Here is a 25,269-nt window from a genome sequence, read left to right as displayed (position 1 = left end):
CTGGAGTCACATGTGCAAAACTCTAACTACAGTCTGCACTACCAACAGTCACCTGAGCTAAACAGTTCACATCACCTGCAAAACTCATTCCAAGCAACACAACTCTTAACACATGGCTCAAAACACGCTCAGTGCAGCCAAACACTATGCACAACCCTCACTGAGATAACACACACTGTCACTCAGAACACACTGAGAGTAAAAACACTAGCATCAAACACCAATACAGAAAATACAAACTTTTCATCTTTACAGTTTGAACAATTTCAGTGACTTCATACAAAGTAATATTTTCTTCAAAGAAAAGAGTGACATTCTTTCACATGATTTTTATTTTTATTTTTAGAACATCACAATTCTTTAAGGTAAATGAAAATGAGCAGTTTGCTTCAATAGTCTGTAGTAATTTATGGAATTACAGTAATGAGAAAAAAAGGTAGAAACTAAAAGTACATACTGTAATTCGAACAAATAATTGAGGGGCTAATCCTGCCTCTCTCTAGCATCAGGCCACAGGTTTTCTCTTGCCATGCACCTGGGGAAGAACCTTCTGGAGTGCCTTATCCATCCCTGGCAGTCCTCTGGACTCGTGTCCTCACATCCGGCACGCATGGCTTCCAAAAGAGACATTTGGTCATGTGGGTGGTGACCAAACACTTTCCACCTCCAGGCAGAGAAAAACTCCTCTATTGGGTTGAGGAAGGGTGAATATGCAGGCAGGTACAAAACCATAAATCTGTGATGTGCTGCAAACCAATCTGTGACAGCTGCAGAGTGGTGAAAAGCAACGTTATCGCAAACTATGACAAAAACTTGGGGGTTTCTTACTGGCTCCCCCTGTTCTGCTGGCACTAGCTGAGCATAGAGCTGTTCTAGGAAAGCTATAAGCCTTTCTGTGTTGTATGGGCCAATGAGTGGTGTGTTGAGAAGCAAACCATCATTGGCCATTGCAGCACACATGGTGATATTTCCCCCCCTTTGGCCTGGAACCTCCACAGTGGCCCTTTGACCTAGAACATTCCTTCCTCTGCGCCGTGTTTTGGCAAGGTTAAATCCAGCTTCATCGATAAATACAAATGAATGTGGTCTTTCCAGTGCTTCCACCTCCATTACTCTTTGAAAAACAGTAAGTGCACAGTTTTACTGTAGAAATGCTAATGTTTATTTTTACTGTAAATATTTTGTATTGCTGTGTACGTAACCTCAGACGTCTTACCTGGACATATTGGTATCTTTGCTCTTTTACCTGTTCACTGTTTCTCTCGAATGGTACAGTGTATAACTGTTTCATTGTGACTTGGTGTTTCTTTAGGACTCAAGCAATAGTTGTTCTGCTGACAGAATTACACATTTTTTGATTGCTATCATGGACACAGCTGGAGTCATCTTGAAAACTCTAACTGCATTGTTGAAAACAACCATGTCAAACTCTAGCATTTTTCATTGCTTGAACATCTGAAAACTCTACACTTATCCCATGACTTTAACCCAACCTGCACAACACTGTGGATTTCCACTTTGTTCAAATGCTAACACACTTTGTCAAAACAGGAGGCACACATTCAAAACGGAATAGATTTCAGCCTTTGCGAACACTGCTGATCGCAATTCAGCTGATAGGCTAAGCAGGTGTCTTGTTTTAGACTTGTTAGTGAACACACACACATATTACAGTATACATAGGTAAGCTTAGAAAGTCAATTTTGGAAATGGAACAAGGAAGATGGGTTCGTGGAGGGACAAGGGTGGCAGGGAAGGCATGTGGAGGAAGACAAAGAAGACAAAGAGCTGTTATTTCAGATGAAATGGGCTACACTTATAAATGTTCAGACCATGGTCTCTCATTGAGATAAAGATATTGGGGTGCAAAAGCAAAGATCCACAGTGGCATCTAAATAATTTTCCATCATACAAACAGGTGTGAAAGTTACATCCTTACAGTAAATGAAAACATTACAGGAATCTATTTTGCTATTGCAATTATATAATATTTGACAGATATGGTGAGGGAGATAAAAGTTTGACTATAAAATATATTTTTACAACAGGACCCAAAGGCTGTCCCCAACAGGGGGAAGAGGAAAAATATTTTCAGATGCGCAGGAAAATGCTATTGTTGACATGGTTGTTGTCAACAACGCAATAAAACTGAGGGAGATTCAAGATAGAGTGTTGGCTGATAATGATATATGAAAAATGTTAGTTTTTAGCATGGACTTGTAGATGACCTGGGCCACTGGGTCACATGTGTAAAATTAAATACAGTCTGCACTACAAAACAGATCACCTGAGCTAAACAGTTTTCATCACCTGTAAGGATCATTCCAACAACACAACTCTTAACACATGGAAAACACGCATTACAGATGCACCAAACAATTTGCACAATTCACTGAGATAACACACACTGTCTCTCAGAACACACTGAGAGTAAAACCATAGCATCAAACACCAATACAGAAAATACAAACTTTTCATCTTTACAGTTTGAACAATTTTGTGACTTCCTCAAAGTAATATTTTCTTCCTGCCACCGTTCTTTCACATGATTTATATATTTTTCCTTGTTCCATTTCCAAAATGAGTCTTTCTGAGCTCTACCTATATATACTGTAATATGTGTGTGTGTTCACTAACAAGTCTAAAACAAGGCACCTGCTTAGCCTTTCAGCTGAAATTGCAATCAGCAGTGTTTGAAAGGCTGAAACTATTCCGTTTTGAATGTGTGGTTCACAGTTTTGACAGCAGTGTGTTAGCATTTGAACAAAGTGCTGTAAATCCACAGTGTTGTGCAGGTTGTGGTTAAAGTCATGGGATAAGTGTGTAGAGTTTTGAAAACTGTGTTCAAGCAATGAAAAACGAACTAGAGTTTGGTCCACATGAACTGCTGCTGTGCAGACTGTAGTTAGAGTTTTGCACATGTGACTCCAGTTGTGTCCACTGTTGTTTAGCAATCGAAAAAAACTAACATCTGCTAACCATGTGTATGTAACAAATAAAATGTGATTTGATTTGTTCTGGGATTGATTTGCACTTTTCGCACCGAAGTACGTTCATCTCTTGAAGACCGAATGCGTCTCCTTCCTGAGCGGTGTGATGGCTTCGTTTATACTTATACATGGTGTTTATACTTGCATATTGTTGTCTGTACCTTGCATATTGTTGTTTATACAGATGAACGTGGTACCTTTAGGTGTTTGGAAATTGCTCCCAAGGATGAACCAGACTTGTGGAGGTCTACAATTTTGAGACCTGAGGTGTTGGCTGATTTCTTTTGATTTTCCCATGATGTCAAGCAAAGAGGCACTCAGTTTGAAGATAGGCCTTGAAATACATCCACAGGTACACCTCCAATTGACTCAAATGATGTCAGTTAGCCTATCAGAAGCTTCTAAAGCCATGACATCATTTTCTGGAATTTTCCAAGCTGTTTAAGGGCACAGTCAATTTAGTGTGTGTAAACTTCTGACCCACTGGAATTGTGATACAGTCAATTCTAAGTTAAATAATCTGGCTTGTAAACAATTGTTTGAAAAATTACTTAGTAGATGTCCTAACCGACTTGCCAAAACTATAGTTTGTTAACAAGATATAAGATATTGTGGAGTGGTTGAAAAATTGTATGTAAACTTCTGACTTAGTGTGTGTGTGTGTGTGTGTGTGTGTGTGTGTGTGTGTGTGTGTGTGTGTGTGTGTGTGTGTGTGTGTGTGTGTGTGTGTAAATATTTATTTATCCCAAAAATATATGGGGGATTTGAAATGATGCTGGCAATTACATTGATGGAAGCGACAATCTATCCACATTATTAAAGCTGATCCACTCCTCGAAAAATAAAATAAAAGAGAAGTAGTTAAGTGCGAAATACACCTAGCTTTTTGAAACGGGTCACATATCACGGTGTCAACAGGTTATAGAGCAAACAATGCAATTATCACAACACAGGTTGTAATATGTCTTTTTTTTCCTGGCTTGGCTTCCCCGTTTTTTTTTTTCCCATGCACCCCTGCTGCTGTCCTGTATAGGCTACCTGAACCTGTATGACATGAGCCGTCCTCATGATCTCTCCCAGCTTGGACAGAAAGTTGAGCGTAAAACCTGTCTATTAATGCCAAATAATGCAGTCAGTCCACCCTCAAAACACTAACTTACTCGGGAATGTGTCATTGTGCAGTGTACTATCTAAAGCTATATACTGTATTTAGTTGCTAACTTTAATAAACATTAAACATCAAATTGGAAAAAAAAGTTATCGGCTTGAGGATAAATTCACCCGCAATTTTTTTGTTGAACTCAACAAGTTTCATCTGGATAACACCTTACACAAACGGGCTGCAATATTCAAGGTAAATTAGATCAAATTAAATACAACTTGGTGCCGTGAAGTCCTCTATTTTTGTGTGCAAATGTTTTCACCACGGCCTGTAGAACCAGTTTGCGAGCCAGAGTGTTTTCTATACTGAGCTTTGCCATGCCAGACAGTCTTTCCTGAGAAATTGTGCATTATATCCACTGCGCAGCACACAATTTAAACTTAGTCTTGAATGATGCATACCAAGATATACCAGAGATAACGGCTGTTGATATTGCAACCACATAACTCAAACGCCGGTTCACGAGGAAATCACAAACAGCTTTTTTTGTTAAAACTCTCAAGAACTGTTTGTATCTGCTCATTTATTGGCTGTCCAGTATCTAGACGACCTGTCCCCAGGCTGGCAGTTAATGAGAATGGGGGGCACAATTAAAGATGTCACAGAATTGCTGTAATTGAAGCACAACACAGCTTCTGCTCAGTTTCCCTGTTGTTGCTACGACAATCAAGCGGTAACTGTCGCTTCTGTGCAGAGATCATTTTCTAAACTAAAATTCATAAACTACCTACACTCTAAAAGATGCTGGGTTAATGGGTGGGTTAATTCTCCAGCCATATCAAAGTTATCCAGCAAGCTATTGAATGAGTATTGTTGCAGCTGTAGCAAGTCTAGCAGACGGTGCCGCCTGCTCACAGTGGAATTACTTTGACGGATAAATGGGCAAGTAGTTATGGCTGACCAAAAACTGTCAGAAAAAGTTAGCTAACAACGCTAATTATCCATTCAGGTTAAATAGACCTAACTATTAAAATTACATATCTCAGTCATTGAACATTTTTAGATACCATGCAAGTTTGTGTTCGTCAGGTCAACACTCTGACGCCTGCACACACACACAAAAAAACACACACAAAAAAAACACTTCATTCAATGTCAACATCCGGTGTTTGTTTAGTCAAATGCTAGCTCAAACATTAGCTGGCAAGCTAACAATTTATTTTATGTGCTGTGTGTGGTATCAAAAGTGTATTTTTTTTGTTGTCATTTGGCTGGCTAGCAATGTCAATGCCCGTAGAAAGCTTGTCTTCTGTAAGCCTAAGGCTACTTTGTGGTGCATTGTTTCATGTCAGGTAGTCAAGTTTAGAGGTCGACCGATTAATTAGGGCCGATTTCATGTTTTCATAACAATCAGTAATCGGCATTTTTGGACACCGATTGTTGTGATTTTTTTTAACCCTTTTTTATTTAACTAGGCAAGTCAGTTAAGAACACATTCTTATTTTCAATGACAGCCTAGGAATGGTAGGTTAACTGCCTTGTTCAGGGGCAGAACAACAGATTTTTACCTTGTCAGCTCGGGGATTCGATCTTGCAACCTTCCAGTTACTAGTCCAATGCTCTAACCACCTGCCTTACATTGCACTCCATGAGGAGCCTACGTGGCAGGCTGACTACCTGTTACGTGAGTGCAGCAAGAAGCCAAGGTAAGTTTCTAGCTAGCATTAAACTTATCTTATAAAAAAACAATCAATCTTAACATACTCAATAGTTAACCACACATGGTTGTTGATATTACTAGTTTATCTAGCGTGTCCTGCTTGTTAACTTCTCATCTAATCACAGCCTACTTCGCCAAACGGGTGATGATTTAACAAGCGCATTCGTGAAAAAGCACTGTCGTTGCACCAATGTGTACCTAACCATAAACATCAATGCCTTTCTTTACAATCAATACACAAGTATATATTTTTAAACCTGCATATTTAGTTAATATTGCCTGCTAACATTATTTTTTTTAACTAGGGTAATTGTGTCACTTCTCTTGCGTTCCGTGCAAACAGCCAGGGTATATGCATCAGTTTGGGTCGCCTGGCTCGTTGCGAACTGTGTGAAGACCATTTATTCCTAACAAAGACCGTAAATAATATCCCAGAATTGTCCATAATTATGACATAACATTGAAGGTTGTACAATGTAACAGCAATATTTTGACTTAGGGAACAGTTCCGTATTTCACTGAAAGAATAAATGTTTTTTTTTCTAAATTATAATTTCCGGATTTGACCATATTAATGACCTAAGGCTCGTATTTCTGTGTGTTATTATGATATAATTAAGTCTAGGATTTGATATTGCTGACTGAGCGGTGGTAGGCAGCAGCAGGCTCGTAAGCATTTATTCAAACAGCACTTTCGTGCGTTTGCCAGCAGCTCTTTGCTGTGCTCCAAGCCTTGAGCTGTTTATGATTTCAAGCCTATCAACTCCCGAGATTAGGCTGGTGTAACCGATGTAAAATGGCTAGCTAGTTAGCGGGGTGCTCCCTAATAGCGTTTCAATCGGTGACGTCACTCGCTCTGAGACCTTGAAGTAGTTGTTCCCCTTGCTCTGCAAGGGCCGCAGCTTTTGTGGAGCGATGGGTAACGATGCTTCGAGGGTGGCTGTTGTCGATGTGTTCCTGGTTCGATCCCAGGTAGGGGCAAGGAGAGGGAAGTATACTATACGGTTACACTGGCAATAATGAAGTGCCTATAAGAACATCCAATAGTCAAAGGTATATGAAATACAAATTGTATAGAGAAATAGTCCTATAATTCCTATAATAACTACAACCTAAAACTTCTTACCTGAGGATATTGAAAACTCATGTTAAAAGGAACCACCAGCTTTCATATGTTCTCATGTTCTGAGCAAGGAACTTAAACGTTAGCTTTTTTACATGGCACATATTGCACTTTTACTTTATTCTCCAACACTTTGTTTTTGCATCATTTAAACCAAATTGAACATGTTTCATTATTTATTTGAGGCTACATTTATTTTATTGATGTTATATTAATAAGTTAAAATAAGTGTTCATTCAGATTGTTGTAATTGTCATTATTACAAATAAATAAATAAAATTATCCGATTAATCGGTATCTGCTTTATTGGTCCTCCAATAATCGGTATCGATATCGATGTTGAAAAATCCTAATCAGTCGACCTCTAGTTAAGTTAGCTCAAACATTAGGTTTCCCACCCAGTGACTAGCTAGACCAGCTAGCTAGCTTTATATTTTACTAAGCTAACCTATTCCCTGTCTCTGAGTTCATGTAACATGGTTGTAGCTAGTTGGCAAGCATATAACTCTTGCTTTTAGTGACTGTTTTTTTTGCCTAATCGTTTACATTAGTTAGCTGGCTAGGTAGTCTCAAACTGGATGCAGACACCGTTACTTTAGGTAGCTATAGCTACATATTAAAATGAAAGGAGTGTCAATTGTTCACACATGTTTAGGCTATCCATTTTGACTCTCCACTTAATGGGTAAGCTAACATTGTCTTTGTCTCCCAGATACTAAAGACGACATGGCCCTGAGAGTGCTTCTCCAACCACCAGTGTACTGAGTGCACATATTGAAATGAAAGTGGTGTCTCAAATGTTTATCCATTTTGACTGTCCCCTAAAACCTTGTGATGTATTTGTCCCCCAGATACTAAATATGACATGATCCTAAGAGTGTTCATCCAACCACCAGTGTAACGAGTTGGAAATAATACTGCCCATCCAAGCATTGGGGCGGCAGGGTAGCCTAGTGTTTAGAGAGGTAGACTAGTAACCGGAAGGTTACAAGTTCAAACCCCAGAGCTGACAAGGTACAAATCTGTCATTCTGCCCCTGAACAGGCAGTTAACTCACTGTTCCTAGGCTGTCATTGAAAATAAGAATTTGTTCTTAACTGACTTGCCTAGTTAAATAAAGGTAAAAAAATAAATAAAAAAAATTAGTGAGGCCCAAAAATCATATTGTAGCATAAGTTTACATGTGGAATATTGTATACTATCTAATACTGTAAACCAGAGGTGGGAAGAAACTAATTACAAATGATCTCGTCACTGTAATTGAGTAGCTTTTCCAAGTACTTGTACTTTCGAGTATTTTTCAGTCAGTAATTTTCATGTAATTAAAGTAACAGTACTTCTACTTGATTAAGATATTTCAGTAGCCTTTTCACCACTGATATTAATTTCTTGAAATGTTTAATTTCTTTTCAAATGTTAATTGTATATTTTACTTAGATGTGCCTTTTTGTAGATCATTAAATAAATGAACCTAGTTCCTACTGTACATTAATTTCCTTTATTACCTTTTTAATTTTAATGCATGGAAATATCTGTAACAAGATGTGTAACAACATTTAGATAACCTTAGCAACATTAGCTAATTGTCAAGGTCAATGTTTATGCTTTAAAAGTAACTAAATGACTTTTACTCTGAGTACATTTTAAATGAGCTACTTTTGACTATTACTTGAGTATTTTTTTACACAAGTAGTTTTACTTTTACGTGACTCAAATTTAATTGAAGTAACAGTACTTCTACTTGAGTAGGATATTTCAGTACTCTTCCCACCCCAGCTGTAAACCATGCACAAAGTGGATGGACTCAACTCAGTGCAGATTAGCATCCATCACACAGGCTTGTGCAAGAGTGTGATGAGTTCAATGTTTTATAATCCTATCCTATTCTAGGCTGGAAACAATATGGCTGAATATCTCTGTCAAGTGACCAAAAAAACAAGATGCCAACCCCTTTGTTCTGACTCTGGGGACAATCGCCTGGCTTTCATCATCATTGTTTATCTTTTGCATGACTTAATTTTATAGCTAAAATGTATATTTTAAAATTAAAATAAATTATTTGTCACGTTCTGACCTTTATTCCTTTGTTTTGTCTTGATTTAGTATGGTCAGGGTGTGAGTTAGGGTGGGCAGTCTATGTTAGTTTTTCTATATTTTATATTTCTGTGTTTGGCCTGATATGGTTCTCAATCAGAGGCAGCTGTCTATCGTTGTCCCTAATTGAGAACCATATTTAGGTAGCCTGTTTTCCTTTGTGTTTTGTGGGTGGTTATTTTCAGTCTTTGTGTGTCTGCACCAGATAGAACTGTTTTGGTTGTCGCTTTGTTGTTTTGTATTTTTGAAGTGGTCAGTTGTTTATTAAAAAGATTAACACTAACCAATCTGCGCTTTGGTCCTCTCCTTCTTCCACCCAAGACAGCCGCTACAGTATTATATCTAGAATTTGTCATGATTGGCCATATGTCATTTTAGGAATGTCAGACTGCGTACAGTAGTGACGTTGTAAAATTGTTATTGTTAGAAATATTTATACATTTACAAATGAACAGACTATGTAATAGAGAGGAAGGTAAAACAAAATAACCTAGCAATAAAGTAAGAAATAACCCACTGCTGGGTCAAAAATGCATGAATAAAAATAATCCAGCAAAACAGTAAAAAGCTACCCACTGCTAGGTCAAAATAACCACATTTCTGGGAGTAAATCAAGTAACCCAACATGTTGGGTCATTCACATAACCCAGCAGTGCTGGTTATGTGCTATAGTGATCCAGCGCAGCATTTTGTTAGAGTGTTAAGCATTAGGCGTTCAGTCTGATATGTACTTTGAACACCTGAGTAAGCAGAGGCTTAAAGTAATTAAGTAAAAATACTTTAAAGTACTACTTTCGTGGTATCCAATTGTTAGTAGTTACTGTTTCATCTCTACAACTCCTGTATGGACTTGGGAGAGGCGAAGGTCGAGAGCCATGCGTCCTCCGAAACACAACCCAACCAAGCTGCACTGCTTCTTAACACAGCGCACATCCAACCTGAAAGCCAGCCGCACCAATGTGTCGGAGGAAATACCGTACACCTAGCGACCTGGTCAGTGTGCACTGCGCCCAGTCCGCCACAGGAGTCGCTAGTGCACAATGAGACAAGGATATCCCTGCCGGCCAAACCCGGCAGGGAGCCCAATAGTGGGCTCGAACTCATGGTCTCTGGCACAGCTAGCACTGCGATGCAGTGCCTTGGACCACTGCTGGGTCAAAAACCTGGGAGCCTCCCCCATTTTTGACTACTTTTACTTCACTACATTCCTAAATATATATTTGTTTTACTTTTTACTGAATACATTTTCCATGACGCTCAAAAGTACTCATTACATTTTGAATGCTTAGCAGGACAGGGAAATGGTCAAATTCATGCACTTGTCAAAAGAACATCCCTGGTCATCCCGACTGCCTCTGATCTTGCAGACTCAAGAAACACAAATTCTTAGTTTGTGAAGATGTTGGAGTGTGCCCCTGGCTATCTGTAAATAAAGTATGACAATTGGAAACTTTTACCACTACTGCAATTGAGTGCAGGAAATGCAGAAATGATAAAAGTGCTGAAATTAGTTTTGGTTGAATTGAACATTATATAACAATCAGAATGGAGAAAAACTCAAATTATTTAGGATATACATTGGGGCAAAAAAGTATTTAGTCAGTCACCAATTGTGCAAGTTCTCCCACTTAAAAACATGAGAGGCCTGTAATTTTCATCATAGGTACACTTCAACTATGACAGACAAAATGAGGGAAAAAATCCAGAAAATCACTGTAGGATTTTTAAATTAATTTATTTTCAAATTATGGTGGAAAATAAGTATTTGGTCAATAACAAAAGTTTATCTCAATACTTTGTTATATGCCCTTTGTTGGCAATGACAGAGGTCAAACGTTTTCTGTAAGTCTTCACAAGGTTTTCACACACTGTTGCTAGTATTTTGGCCCATTCCTCCATGCAGAACTCCTCTAGAGCAGTGATGTTTTGGGGCTGTTGCTGGGCAACACAGACTTTCAACTCCCTCCAAAGATTTTCTATGGGGTTGAGATCTGGAGACTGGCTAGGCCACTCCAGGACCTTTAAATGCTTCTTACGAAGCCACTCCTTCGTTGCCCGGGCGGTGTGTTTGGGATCATTGTCATGCTGAAAGACCCAGCCACGTTTCATCTTCAATGCTCTTGCTGATGGAAGGAGGTTTTCACTCAAAATCTGACGATACATGGCCCCATTCATTCTTTCCTTTACACGGATCAGTTGTCCTGGTCCCTTTGCAGAAAAACAGCCCCAAAGCATGATGTTTCCACCCCCATGCTTCACAGTAGGTATGGTGTTCTTTGGATGCAACTCAGCATTCTTTGTCCTTCAAACACGACGAGTTGAGTTTTTACCAAAAAGTTATATTTTGGTTTCATCTGACCAGATGACATTCTCCCAATCTTCTGCTGGATCATCCAAATGCTCTCTAGCAAACTTCAAACGGGCCTGGACATGTACTGGCTTAAGCAGGGGGCCACGTCTGGCACTGCAGGATTTGAGTCCCTGGCGGCGTAGTGTGTTACTGATGGTAGGCTTTGTTACTTTGGTCCCAGCTCTCTGCAGGTCATTCACTAGGTCCCCCCGTGTGGTTCTGGGATTTTTGCTCACCGTTCTTGTGATCATTTTGACCCCACGGGGTGAGATTTTGCGTGGAGCCCCAGATCGAGGGAGATTATCAGTGGTCTTGTATGTCTTCCATTTCCTAATAATTGCTCCCACAGTTGATTTATTCAAACCAAGCTGCTTACCTATTGTAGATTGTCTTCCCAGCCTGGTGCAGGTCTACCATTTCGTTTCTGGTGTCCTTTGACAGCTCTTTGGTCTTGGCCATAGTGTAGTTTGGAGTGTGACTGTTTGAGGTTGTGGACAGGTGTCTTTTATACTGATAACAAGTTCAAACAGATGCCATTAATACAGGTAACAGGTGGAGGACAGAGGAGCCTCTTAAAGAAGATGTTACAGATCCGTGAGAGCCAGAAATCTTGCTTGTTTGTAGGTGACCAAATACTTATTTTCCACCATAATTTGCAAATAAATTCATAAAAAATCCTACAATGTGATTTCCTGGATTTTTTTTTCATTTTGTCTGTCATAGTTGAAGTGTTGAAGTGAAGTGATTAAAATTACATAGTTGAAGTGATTAAAATTACAGGCCTCTCTCATCTTTTTAAGTGGGAGAACTTGCACAATTGGTGGCTGACTAAATACTTTTTTGCCCCACTGTATGTGTTGCCACCATAGGATCAATCAATACTCTTAAAGCAAATATATAACTTTTTTTATTCAAAAACTAACAATACCGTCGTACCGTCCAATTTTTTAAAAATACCATGATATTATATTTTGGGCAAATCGCCCAGCCCTAAGTCCACTACAGAGTCAGTTTTCCTTGCTTTGGCCCAGGCCTGCTTTCTCATCGGAATGAGCTTGGTTTTCTTCTGAGCTATCTTTCTTTAAAAGGGACGTGTTTATCTGCCAGAAAAATACATCTGGAGAAAACATTTTCGAGAGCCAACTCGGGGTCAGGAATGCAGGAGACAGTGGCTAAATCAGAACAGAACCCTTGAGGGGAGAACTTTTTCAAATGTTCCTTCTTAATTAAACTATGAATTGTATTTTGCTGTTTTGTATCTCTAATACATACTACGGGACAATGAATACTGAGACCATATGCAAATACTCCACCAGACAAATATTTATCGGGGTTATTAGTAAGAATTAAGTCAATCAATGAGGAGTTAAAAGGGTTTTTCACATTTAGCCATGTGAGTTTTGAGATCAATTGAGTCAGATTAAAATCAATGCATATACTATTGTTTATGGACACATCTACAACCAGGAACTCAAATATCTTGGGAACAGAAATACAGTATTTAAAGATTGGGATGCAATGAAATTAGTACATATATGGCCACCCTCCTTCCTCTTTCTGTAATCTGTCACATCTAAATACATGATAATAATTTACTTCAATGTCTTTATCAGAGACAGAACCATTTAATCATGTTTCCAAGAGAACCAGAATGTCAGGACATGAGTACTGTACCCAAATGTCAATTCTATCATCATACTTTGCACATTTAGGTGGATTAACCCAAACCCCCTATGAGAGATAAAGTCAAAGGGGTTATACAGCTCATTCCCACCAGAGCTAACAGGCATGGAGTCATCTGCAGCTATTTGTTGAGTGACCTGAGACTTTTCCAAGGTCCCTGGCCAACCACGTGAAAGCAGAGCAGACTGAGCATTTGACCAACCTCTCTCAAGTCGTTGGATGCGAGGGCTGGGGCGGGAACTGGGAGAGCAGTGTTGGCAGAGCTCAGTCCACCTGGATAAAGCTCCTGCCGAAGGAGTGGAGCTGCTGCAGGGGACTGGAGTGGCTGACTTAATCGACATCCACGTCTTCGGCGCCCGGGGAACAGTGGGTTAACTGCCTTGCTCAGGGGCAGAACAACAGATTTTTACCTTGTCAGCTCGGGGATTCGATCCAGCAACCTTTCAGTTACTGGCCCAATGCTCTAACCACCAGAGGTCTTAGCTTGGCTCCTGTTGCAGAGTTGGGGCTGCTATTGGGGGCAGAATTGTCCTAGGCTTGTCCTGGGGATGGGAATAAGGAGGGTAACCAAAACTTGCCTGGGAGGGAGGTAGTGGGGAGTAATTGAGGAGGGTGGTGTGAAGGGCAGCGTGGCTGGTGAAGCTCTAAACTCAGCATCTGAGGGCTGATGATGAGAATAATACATGGTGTGGACTGCATCTTGTGGTGCACGACCCTCAACAGAGTTTTTCCAGAGCCTAGGGTAGTGGTCGGTGATGTGTAGAGCTGGGCTGAGTTGAGGTGTGCCGGGTCTGGTTGTGCTCTGCTGTGATGGGCCGGGCCTGGTTGAGCTGTGCTGAGGCTGGCCGGGTCTGATAGAGCAGTGCTGAGGTGGGCCAGGTCTGGATGAGCTGTGCTGTGATGGGCCGGGTCTGCTTGAGCTGTGCTGAGGTGGGCCCGGGTCTGGTTGTATCTCCGATGGCTGAATAGTCTATAAGTCTCTTACCAGAGCCTGCCTCTGCATATGTGGACTGGCAATGAGGCTGATGTATGGTCTGGTGTACCCTCCTGTTGGTCACTATTTGTCCTACCCCTAGAGTACAGTCCAGTGCTGTGATGGGTTGTGTTGGGCTGAGCTGAGCTGTGTCCGTCACTGTTGAGTTGAGCTGGGCTGGTTCTGGCACCGCTGAGCTGTGTTGGTTCTGGCACCGCTAGGCAGAGCTGGTCTGGGTCTAGCCCCGCTTGGCTCGGACATGATGGTAGGTGCTGGTGATGTCTGTGTCTGGCTCAATTTAGATGAGATTGGCCTTCTCTTTCTACTTGGATTGTGGGGAGGTGGGGGGAGGACTCTGTTGCTGGGCTGGTATAATTGTGGAACTCTGCCTAACATGGCATCCTTCAGGTCCTTGGCAAAGATTCTGACTCCCTCATGGTCCAGGTGTACATGGTTGTACAGGTGCTCACATATCAGGGTGTGATGGTGAGAGACGCTGACAAATGGTAGTGAGGAGCAGTCCATGGTAATTTTTTGTTGTTGACATTTTCAAATCAAATCAAATCAAATGTTATTTGTCACATACACATGGTTAGCAGATGTTAATGCGAGTGTAGCGAAACGCTTGTGCTTCTAGTTCCGACAATGCAGTAATAACCAACAAGTAATCTAACTAACAATTCCAAAACTACTGTCTTATACACAAGTGTAAGGGGATAAAGAATATGTACATAAAGATATATGAATGAGTGATGGTACAGAGCAGCATAGGCAAGATACAGCAGATGGTATCGAGTACAGTATATACATATGAGATGAGTATGTAAACAAAGTGGCATAGTTAAAGTGGCTAGTGCTACATGTATTACATAAAGATGCAGTAGATGATATAGAGTACAGTATATACGTATACATATGAGATGAATAATGTAGGGTATGTAAACATTATATTAGGTAGCATTGTTTAAAGTGGCTAGTGATATATTTTACATCCTTTCCCATCAATTCCCATTATTGAAGTGGCTGGAGTTGAGTCAGTGTGTTGGCAGCAGCCACTCAATGTTTCAGTCTCTCGGTCCCAGCTTTGATGCACCTGTACTGACCTCGCCTTCTGGATGATAGCGGGGTGAAGAGGCAGTGGCTTGGGTGGTTGTTGTCCTTTATGATCTTTATGGCCTTCCTGTAACATCGGGTGGTATAGGTGTCCTGGAGGGCAGGTAGTTTGCCCCCGGTGATGCGTTGTGCAGACCTCACTACCCTCTGGAGAGCCTTACGGTTGTGGGCGGTGCAGTTGCGGTACCAGGCGGTGATACAGCCTGCCAGGATGCTCTCGATTGTGCATCTGTAGAAGTTTGTGAGTGCTTTTGGTGACAAGCCGAATTTCTTCAGCCTCCTGAGGTTGAAGAGGCGCTGCTGCGCCTTCTTCACGATGCTGTCTGTGTGAGTGGACCAATTCAGTTTGTCTGTGATGTGTATGCCGAGGAACTTAAAACTTACCACCCTCTCCACTACTGTTCCATCGATGTGGATAGGGGGGTGTTCCCTCTGCTGTTTCCTGAAGTCCACAATCATCTCCTTAGTTTTGTTGACGTTGAGTGTGAGGTTATTTTCCTGACACCACACTCCGAGGGCCCTCACCTCCTCCCTGTAGGCCGTCTCATCGTTGTTGGTAATCAAGCCTACCACTGTTGTGTCGTCCGCAAACTTGAAGATTGAGTTGGAGGCGTGTGTGGCCACGCAGTCGTGGGTGAACAGGGAGTACAGGAAAGGGCTCAGAACGCACCCTTGTGGGGCCCCAGTGTTGAGGATCATTGGGGTGGAGATGTTGTTGCCTACCCTCACCACCTGGGGGCGGCCTGTCAGGAAGTCCAGTACCCAGTTGCACAGGGCGGGGTCGAGACCCAGGGTCTCGAGCTTGATGACGAGCTTGGAGGGTACTATAGTGTTAAATGCCGAGCTGTAGTCGATGAACAGCATTCTCACATAGGCATTCCTCTTGTCCAGATGGGTTAGAGCAGTGTGCAGTGTGGTTGAGATTGCATCGTCTGTGGACCTATTTTGGCGGTAAGCAAATTGGAGTGGGTCTAGGGTGTCAGGTAGGGTGGAGGTGATATGGTCCTTGACTAGTCTCTCAAAGCACTTCGTGATGACGGAAGTGAGTGCTACGGGCGGTAGTCGTTTAGCTCAGTTACCTTAGCTTTTTGGATCATTTGCCATGGGAGAACTTTCCTTGGTAGAAGGATGGACATAATAATGTTTGTCTGTGGGAACAGGGTGTGTGCTTTCTATGCCACCTTTCTCACTTCCTCAGCCACTCTTTCTCCTTTTGTGCTCAGGTCCTTTTGTGCTCAGGTCCTTTGTCCGAGTATGTATGACAAGGGTGTCACGTTTTTCCCGCATGACGTGATAGAGCAGTTGAAGTGCACTGTCAGTAGTGGGCCAACATCATTTAGATATCTGGTGTCTCGGAAATAGTTTCCTATCTTCCAGATACTTTCCATTAGAGTCTATCAGAACTGCAGTTTTGGGAGGTATCCTGGGTTGAACTGGATCCTGTCCTCTGGAGGTGTGTCCAGCTGAATATGGTCAGACTGCTGTGAGGTTGGCGAGGCAGTGTAGGATGTGGCAGGCTGGGAGGTTGGTAGGTCAGGGTAAGCTGTGGCAGGCTGGGAGGTTGGCAGGTCAGGGTGGACCCTAAGAGACTGTCAGGATGTGATGCAGATGGGTTGAAGGATGCACTGGGCTCAGGCGTATGGGGCTGCTCTGTTGGTGGCGTAGTCATTTGCTGCTGACGGAGGTAATCGATGTCTCTCTCTCTCTGCTGCAGCTCCACCCTTACCACACACAGCTCCTCTTGGAGGGCATCATTGGACTGTGTCGTGTTAAGTTTTCTGTCTTAACTTCTGTCTTAACTGTTCTATTGAAGCACGGCTCTCCTCCTGGAAATGCCTCAACTCTTCCATCAGCATCTGGACAGTGTCACATTCTTGTTTGCTCTCCCTGAATTAAGTAATCTCTACTTCAAGTAGGGGAGGCAGTTCTGGATTTGTTTTATGAATAATATATATATATTTGTGCACACAGCTGCTACAGGTGAGTGAGGGAGTGATGTACTGTGGGCCAGGTTTTGGGATTTGTAGGCGTTGTTAGTGGAGACATGTCAGTTTTTAGTTCATCGTCCACTAGAGGTTTTTGTCAAACTCTTCTTCAAACAGCTCTAGACTGGCCTCAGAGACTTGGATCGTTACTGTTCTGTTATTATCTACATCAATATTACATTTCGGGGTTGTGTCCACATACAATTGTCTCGTGGTCTTGTTTCCAGACATTTTAAGATGTTTGATTGCCATGCGCATATCTGCATGCCAAGCATTTGAAAGTTCAGTGAAAAAGAGAAGATCCACCTTGATTTCTTTGTGTTTTTGTTGTATAAATTCTGCTTTTTGGGTCTCTGTGTGCTCTTTGTTTCTATTTTTCCTCCCTGTTTCACTGGCAATAGGTTCTGCATATTGGATTGCAAGGTTTCTGAGTTTGGGGTTTGTAAATGTATACATCTTAGTTTATTACAGCTGGATGCAGTATGTGTTACAGCTGGTTTGCACTTGGCTAGATGTAGCTATATGTTTTTTTATGAAAACAAAGCCTACCTCACTTGTTATCTGTCTGAATTGTTTTCTCTTGCTTGTGGAAGTTTAGGTACTAGTTTTTCTGTCTATTATCCTGTCCTTTGTCCTTTTTGTTAGCCAGTAGGCAGGTAGCCAGTAGGCAGGTAGCGTAGTGGTTAGAGCGTTAGGCCAGTAACCGAAAGGTTGCTGGATTGAATCCCTGAGCTGACAATGTAAAAATCTGTAATTTTGCCCCTGAGCAAGGCATTGTTCCCTGGGCACTGGTTATGGCAGCCCCCCGCACCTCTCTCTAATTCAGAGGGGTTGGGTTAAATGCGGAAGACATTTTTAAGTTGAATGCATTCAGTTGTACAGCTGACTAGGTATCTCCCTTTCCCAGTAGCTAGAAACTCTTAGCAACTCCATAGAAACATGTAAACAACTGTTAGCTTGTTAGCCAATGCTTTGTTATTACAGTTTTACTGTTACAGTAGCCAGCTGCAGAAATTGCCCCTCAACCGTTGCCAACATTTTTTACAATTGTTTTTCTTATCACAAGTCAGCATGCGGTCAAACGACGAACTCCATGTTCATGTTGTCAAACAACACCACGCCCCCTTACTAGAAGCGCAATCCGTTGCGTGCAATATCATTTTGTATTGGGCTTCTTGAAAAATACTTCAACAAACATCCGAATAACTTTTATGCATATTAGTTAAATACAACGTGTATGACATTGAACATCATTCATTATGTTGAATGGGACGGATTTGTAAATGAGCTCGACTCATCCTTTCTATCAGAACTACACAATGAAACCAAGATAATGTAAAGTGGCTGTTCCACTGGATGTCAGAAGGTGAATTCACCAATTTGTAAGTCGCTCTGGATAAGAGCGTCTGCTAAATGACTTAAATGTAAATGTAATGTAAATGTAAGTCGCTGTCTGTGTGTTGTCGATCCTCTGTTACAATCACTATGGCGATGCAGAGAAGTATGTTTATTCTAAAGGAGCAGGACTTTGGTATGTGTGGGTGAGACATAAACACAGAAAGATATTAGCCTTATACCGTCTGCATACTTTATGTGTCTGGAGTATGTAAGCTGGAGGCTAGCTTCCTTGTGCTGAAGAACATGCAACATTAGGGAGGCTATCACCACAGTGTTCTTCATCTCATCACCAATTTGCATAGTTAATTTGCTTAGAGAATGTGAAGACAATGCGGAAAGTCTCGTTACACTCCTCGACCTGCCCACACATGTAAAATAGCCTACCTTTTCCCAGTGCAATTTCACTTTCATTTTTAGAAATCCAAAGACCCCTATCACGTCTACATTGATCCGACAACTGAAATAATTATAGGAGTCACAGGTCGACCTTTAGCATTACTAAGAACTATTCTGTTCGCTGCAGGGAAAAGTATTCATTGCAGCGGAAACGTATTTCCCCACATAGGCCTGTGTGTTAGATGGGACTCCATAGCTGTGGGAAGTAGGGGTGCTAAGTATGCTTTTTTCCTTCACAATAGCAGTGGAGTAAAACTGGGCCTGTATTAGCGGACCGATATAGCCATCTCTAGCACGGAAAAAAAAAAATTCTCACCCGCCATCTACAATTTTCCTAATTTAAAAAGTGCTATCATTGACAGTGGTGTGAAGTACTTAAGTAAAAAAAGTAGTACTACTTAAGGAGTTTTTGGGGTATCTGTACTTTACTTTACTAATTATATTTTTGACAGCTTTTACTTGTACTCCACCACATTCCTAAAGAAAATAAAAATAAAATAATTTTTCTGCATACATTTTCCCTGACACCCAAAAGTACTCATAACATTTTGAATGATTAGCAGGTCAAAAAAAAAATATCATACACTTATCAAGAGAACATGACTGGTCATCCGTACTGCCTCTGATCTGGCAGACTCACTAAATATAAATGCTTCGTTTGTAAATGATGTCTGAGTGTTGGAGTGTGCCACAGGATCTCCGTAAATAAAAATAAAAAAAAATAAAAAAATTGTGTGGTCTGGTTTGTTAATTATAAGGAATTTGAAATTATTTATACTTTTTACTTTTGATACTTAAGTATAATTTAGCAATTACATTTACTTTTGATACTAAAGTAGATTTTAAACCAAATACTTTTACACTTTTACTCAAGTAGTATTTTACCGGGTGACTTTCACTTTCACTTTTAATTTTTATCATAGTAACTTTACTTTTATTCAAGTATGACAATTGGATACTTTTTCCACCACTGATTATTGATATACATTACTTCTAGCTAGAAGTAATTTAGCAATTCAGGCAACAGCTGTAGACACTTTCTACAGGCTACAGTGTCCATTTGTACAGAATTCCTGCCTCTTTCCTACTGCAAGTAGGACAACCATCATGCCCCTGATCCCTGTTTCTGTATTGTCAACACAAAACCTTGTTTCAACAAATAACACATACTGTAGGCTAACGCCTATAATTAGTCATCTATCATGCTGCAATGTTCCTCTGACCCTGAAATTCAAAGGATGCAATCTAGGCTGTTTAAGAAGCTGTAGTGGAATATTATGTTAGGTGGTAATGAAATATCTCTGTAAAGTCATGTGCTTTTTCAGTGACATCCTTGACTTTTATTTTGGTGAAAAAACAACAGTCAATTGGAGAACTTCCCTCACTCAGAGAATGTATTTCCATGTGAACTTAATTTCTGACAAAATATGCAAATACTAGTCCTAACAATTATATCCTGACCCCAACCATCACATTAGGCCTGTAAATATCTAAGAAGGACTGGGATGGGGCCTCCTGAGTGGTGCAGTGGTCTAAGGCACTGCATCGCAGTTGCTAGCTGTGCCACTAGAGATCCTGGTTCGAGTCCAGGCTCTGTCGCAGCCAGCCGCGACCAGGAGACCCATGTAGTCCGGGTTAGGTTTGGGTTTGGCCGGCAGGGTTGTCCTTGACCCATCGCGTTCTACTGACTCCTGTGGCAGGCCAGGTGCATGCACGCTGCCGCAATCGCCAGGTGTATGTGTTTCCTCTGACACATGGATTCCAGGTTAAGCAGGCATTATGTCAAGATGCAGTGTGGCTTGGTTGAGTCATGTTTCGGGGGACGCACGGCTCTCGACCTTCGGCTCTCCTGAGTTCGTACGGGAGTTGAGGCGATTAGACAAGACACTAACTACCAATTGAATACCACAAAATTGGGGAGAAATGGGGGAAAAGTTAAAAAAAAAAAAAAAAAAGTAAATAAAGGACTGTGATACTCAAGTCAGATGTAATTCCAGACGACTACATTGCAAACGTGCAGCAAAAATTAACTAATGATTGAATGTCGTTGTCATCTTCAGTGTCATTGTCATATTCAGTTCAGTTCAGATCACAATATGATATCCAGGTATTGTGAGATTTAGTGTGCAACTGCAACTGCAGTCCTTGTGTTGATATTGAGTCTCTCTTTCCACAGTTCTCTGTGCTTCCCAGCAAACAGTCCAGTCTGAGATTCAGCAGGTGAAAGGCATCGTGGGACAGTCTTTCTCTTTTCAAGAGAGGGTGATCAAGTCTGGCAATTTACTTTATGAAGAACTTGGCAGTATTGCAAATGTGTACCCTGGTAAACGAGGCAAAATCACCCTTGAGAAGAGATTTGAAAACCGCCTCCACTTGAACAATGTTACAAGATACTTTACTCTGTCAGACCTTCAGATAGACGATGCTGGGGTTTATACTGTGGAGAATACAGATGAAGGGAAAAAAACTAAAATTCAGCTCACTGTATACAGTAAGTGTGTGTCTGTGTGTGTATCTCTGTGTGTGTGTGTGTGTGTGTGTGTGTGTGTGTGTGTGTGTGTGTGTGTGTGTGTGTGTGTGTGTGTGTGTGTGTGTGTGTGTGTGTGTGTGTGTGTGTGTGTGTGTGTGTGTGTGTGTGTGTGTGTGTGTGTGTGTGTGTGTTTGTTTGTATCTGTGTGTGTGTTCTGTATATCACAAACACATTTAATATAGGTTCCAATTTCAATGTATTTGTATTTTTTCTTCCAGATGTTGTTTCCAAACCTCAGGTGACAGAGTGTGACAGCAGCTCCTGTAGTGTGGTGTGTTCTGTGGACAATGAAAAAGAGGTGGCCTTGATCTTGTACAGGGGAGAGGAAATACTAAACCAGACCAGCAGTCCTGATCTCATCACTGATCTCTCTCTCCGTTTGGAGGTAGAGGGAAAGGACTACAACTCCACCTACAGCTGTGTGGCTTCCAACCCTGTCAGCAATGAGACAGTTCTTGTCCCAAAATGTTGCAGTGAACATGGTCATGCTAATGATGCAGGTAAGAGACATTCTGAATTAATTCCATCCAGAAAATAGCCAAGTGAAAGTGAAGTGTACTTGAGCTCATTCAAAACATATTTTACAAAAATAATGTCCTTGTGTTTTATTTCAGACAGTGGTGAGAGGACTCGGGGTGTGCTTATTATTGCTGTAATATGCGTCTTGGTTGCCTCAGGGCTGTTTGGAATTGCAAACTATCGAAAGAAGAGTAGAAATGGACACTCACAAGGCAGGTATTTATCTTTTAGAGGTGTGAGGTCACTCCCCAGAGTCAAAACATGATTAGCCTTCTTTTTTTTTCTTCTTTTTTTAACAATCAAGGGTAGTTTTTTGGAAAAGGAGGGAAATGTTTGCTTGAACACAGGATGCAGGTCAAATAAAGTGTCATATTTTTCACACTTCCTCTGCTGTTCTCAAACAGTGTCATTATCCCAGATAAGTTCTCTAAATGTTGAAAAAGCAGAAGGCACACACACACAGACACACACAAATGCTCTCTCTCTCTCTCTCTCGCTCTCTGATAATGATTACATGAATAGCTTGGCTTTTCTGACATCTCAGAGACCAGTACGCATAGTAACAAATGAGTCCTGAGTGTTTACAGAACTTGTCCAGGGGGCTGATCGTGTGTATGCCTCTGTCAGTTATTCACACCTCACCTTCGGCCCATATTTCCTTTCCTTTATTTGTTTTCACAGATTCATCCGAAAGAGTGCAAGTTGACATTGATTATGCATTGATAACTCCTAAAAAACGAAGAGATAATCAGGTTAGTAAAACACATACAGGCTGATTGACAATACAGCAGCTCTATCAGCCCTCATGTCTACAACTGTAGGCTTTAGCTCTGTGTCAGTGGGTTAATGTCATCTTGAGTTTCACAGACCACCTAAGTTTGATACCAGGCCTGATGTCGTTATGATATGGTTTGGTTGCACAATGAGAAGCAACACAGCACATACTGGAGTGCCAGTTCTAGGTCCAAAAGACTACTTAACAGCTTCTACCCCCAAGCCATGAGACTTCTGAACAGCTAATCAAATGGCTACCCAGACTATTTGCATAAACCCCCCTCCCCAACACACTTTTACACAGCTGCTACTCTCTGTTTATTTTCTATGCATAGTCTCTTTAACTCTACCTACATGTACATATTACCTCAATTACCTCGACGATCCAGTGCCCCTCATGTTGACTCTGTACTTGTACCCCCTGTATATAGCCTCGCTATTGTTATTTTACTGCTGCTCTTTAATTATTTGTTACTTACATTTTTTACTTATCAATGTTTTTACACTTGTTTTTCTTAAAACGGCATTGTTGGTTAAGTGCTTGTTGTAAGCATTTCATTGTAAGGTCTACTACACCTGTTGTATTCGGTGCATGTGACAAATAACATTTGATTTGTTTCGTAATGCCTTCGATCTTCATGTAGTCTTTTACAGTATTTGCAAAGTCTGTGGACTTTTAAAGTTAGGCTTTGTGGTTCCTCCCACTAGCTTGAGGAAAGGTTCCAGATGTGTTGTGTTGACTGTTGAGTTCCCTACTGCAGAACAATGAGAGTAGACAGGAGAGCATCAGACGTGTCCTGTTTCCTCCCTTCCTCTGGCACAAAGTTTATAATAAAGAAGCATAAAATCCTCTTTTATTTTTGTTGTTTTCCCACCCCTTTTATCTCTCCTCTCTCTGCCCCTTCTTTCCCTGCCCCTCTCTGTCCTTCCCTCCCCTACTTCCCTCTCCCTGCCTAGGAGGAGCGAACAGATATACCGGAATTGGAGTCACACAGAACAGATATACCAGAATTGTAGTCGCATAGAGACAACCCTACTCTGACATCAGTTTATGATACACTCATGTTGCATCGCATGTCTGCCAGCGAGGATGTTGACACAGCATGAAGGAGAAAAACAGGAAGTCAATGGGAAGCCAAAATGATAACTCCTCATTCTGTAGAGGACAGTATATCATAAAGAGGACGTTGAAACAACATTAAAGTTAAAAAATATTAATTCCAACAGCCTTTTAGAGGCACAGTTGTTATGGGAGAAAAATCCCCTGGAACTGTTGAGCTGATATTATAACTTCAGGCTTCCTTTGTAGGTCATTCTCACAGACCTTCTGGAACTGTTGTGCTGATATAACTTCAGGCTTCCTTTGTAGGTCATTCTCACAGACCTTCTGTCAAATAGGGGCCTCGGTTACATCCACTGATACTGACCAATTCAATAACTATGCATTGAGTTGTTAGCATGATCAGGATAATCCATCTTTTTAAATGACTTTTGTCCCAAATCCCAATCTATAGGTTAAAACAAATGGAACATATATTTTAATACAATTCACTGGTGTGTTTGCTATGTAACTGCTGTGCCAAAGCTTCCTTTCAGTACTGTCTGTTCTGTTGTTTAAAATGTAGGTGCCTTCCCTGTATCTTTTTATAGCTGGTCATTGTTTAGCTTGCCAGTGGATAGCAGCTGTGTACATCATATAAAAAGAGCAGGCGTTTGAGAGAAAACCACCTACTCCTTAGAAGCAAAGGCTGTTAGGCTGCTTTAGAAACAGAAGGTCCATAGATAAATGTTTTCCTTTCACCGTGTATGTTGTATTGAAAATAACTTTGAGGGATAGATCTTGATTTAATTAAATTGTAGCTCTTAATTAGCTTGTTTGGTTTATTATGACGGACCATTTATTGGTTGTCCCTATCTATGAAGCACATCCTCCCTTAACAATACAATCACTCCCTCCTGCACACTCTGTAGACTCTGTAGACTCTCCTTCTATCAGAGCATGTTGTGCCCCACCTACATTAGTGCAGCCTTTGTATATACCAAATCTGTCGATACCATAGTGAGTTGTTACACTGTAGGCTATTTCATTGTTATTCTACTCTATTTCAGAGTAGTTACTGAGACTGAATATGAAGATATGATTCACTTTTCACTATTTTAAAAATCTTTAGACTTATTCAAACAGATCAAAAAATCAACATGTTGTACTGAGCTTCAATATGTCAAATGTGAAGACTTACCCATACATTTCATTTATAGTAATAAAATGTGTATATTTCCTGATGTTTAACAGTCATCAATACATCAATGCCCATGCTTGAAATATGTTAATGTTTTACATCCCCGAGCACAACTCAAAATATGATGGTAGATTACTCCATTCCCCATTTATGTTTTTGTTGTCATTTAAATCTGTGAAACAAATCTTGTATTGCTTCAGAATACCTGTGTAAACTGTCATTCCTTGAATCCATAGCTGCTTCTATGAGTTTGAGAGTGGAAACATTTCTCCAGAAACA

The 25,269-nt window shown here is 41.0% G+C and overlaps 1 protein-coding gene across 3 annotated transcripts in view; it reads left to right on the top strand.

Annotated features, from left to right (window-relative positions):
* Window positions 1-25,033, top strand: part of LOC135506722 (SLAM family member 5-like) — a 36,541-nt gene extending 11,508 nt beyond the window's left edge. For 2 of the 3 annotated variants that reach the window (XR_010450551.1, XM_064926063.1), the window contains exons 2-6: window positions 21,104-21,418; window positions 21,676-21,957; window positions 22,072-22,188; window positions 22,658-22,728; window positions 23,708-25,033. Coding sequence is in view for 2 of the 3 variants with exons in the window: in XM_064926063.1 (XP_064782135.1) it covers window positions 21,104-21,418; window positions 21,676-21,957; window positions 22,072-22,188; window positions 22,658-22,728; window positions 23,708-23,767 (845 nt within the window). In the remaining variant the exon portion in view is untranslated. Of the gene's footprint in view, window positions 1-21,103; window positions 21,419-21,675; window positions 21,958-22,071; window positions 22,193-22,657; window positions 22,729-23,707 lie in introns of all 3 variants that reach the window. The other variant, XM_064926064.1, reaches the window with a different exon arrangement.
* The last annotated feature ends 236 nt before the right edge of the window (window positions 25,034-25,269 follow it).

This window comes from Oncorhynchus masou, chromosome 20, assembly GCF_036934945.1.
Source record: "Oncorhynchus masou masou isolate Uvic2021 chromosome 20, UVic_Omas_1.1, whole genome shotgun sequence".
Classification (NCBI taxonomy): Eukaryota; Metazoa; Chordata; class Actinopteri; order Salmoniformes; family Salmonidae; genus Oncorhynchus; species Oncorhynchus masou.
The sequence above is the reverse complement of the archived record's forward strand: the minus strand, read 5'-3'. Positions and strand labels throughout refer to the sequence as shown.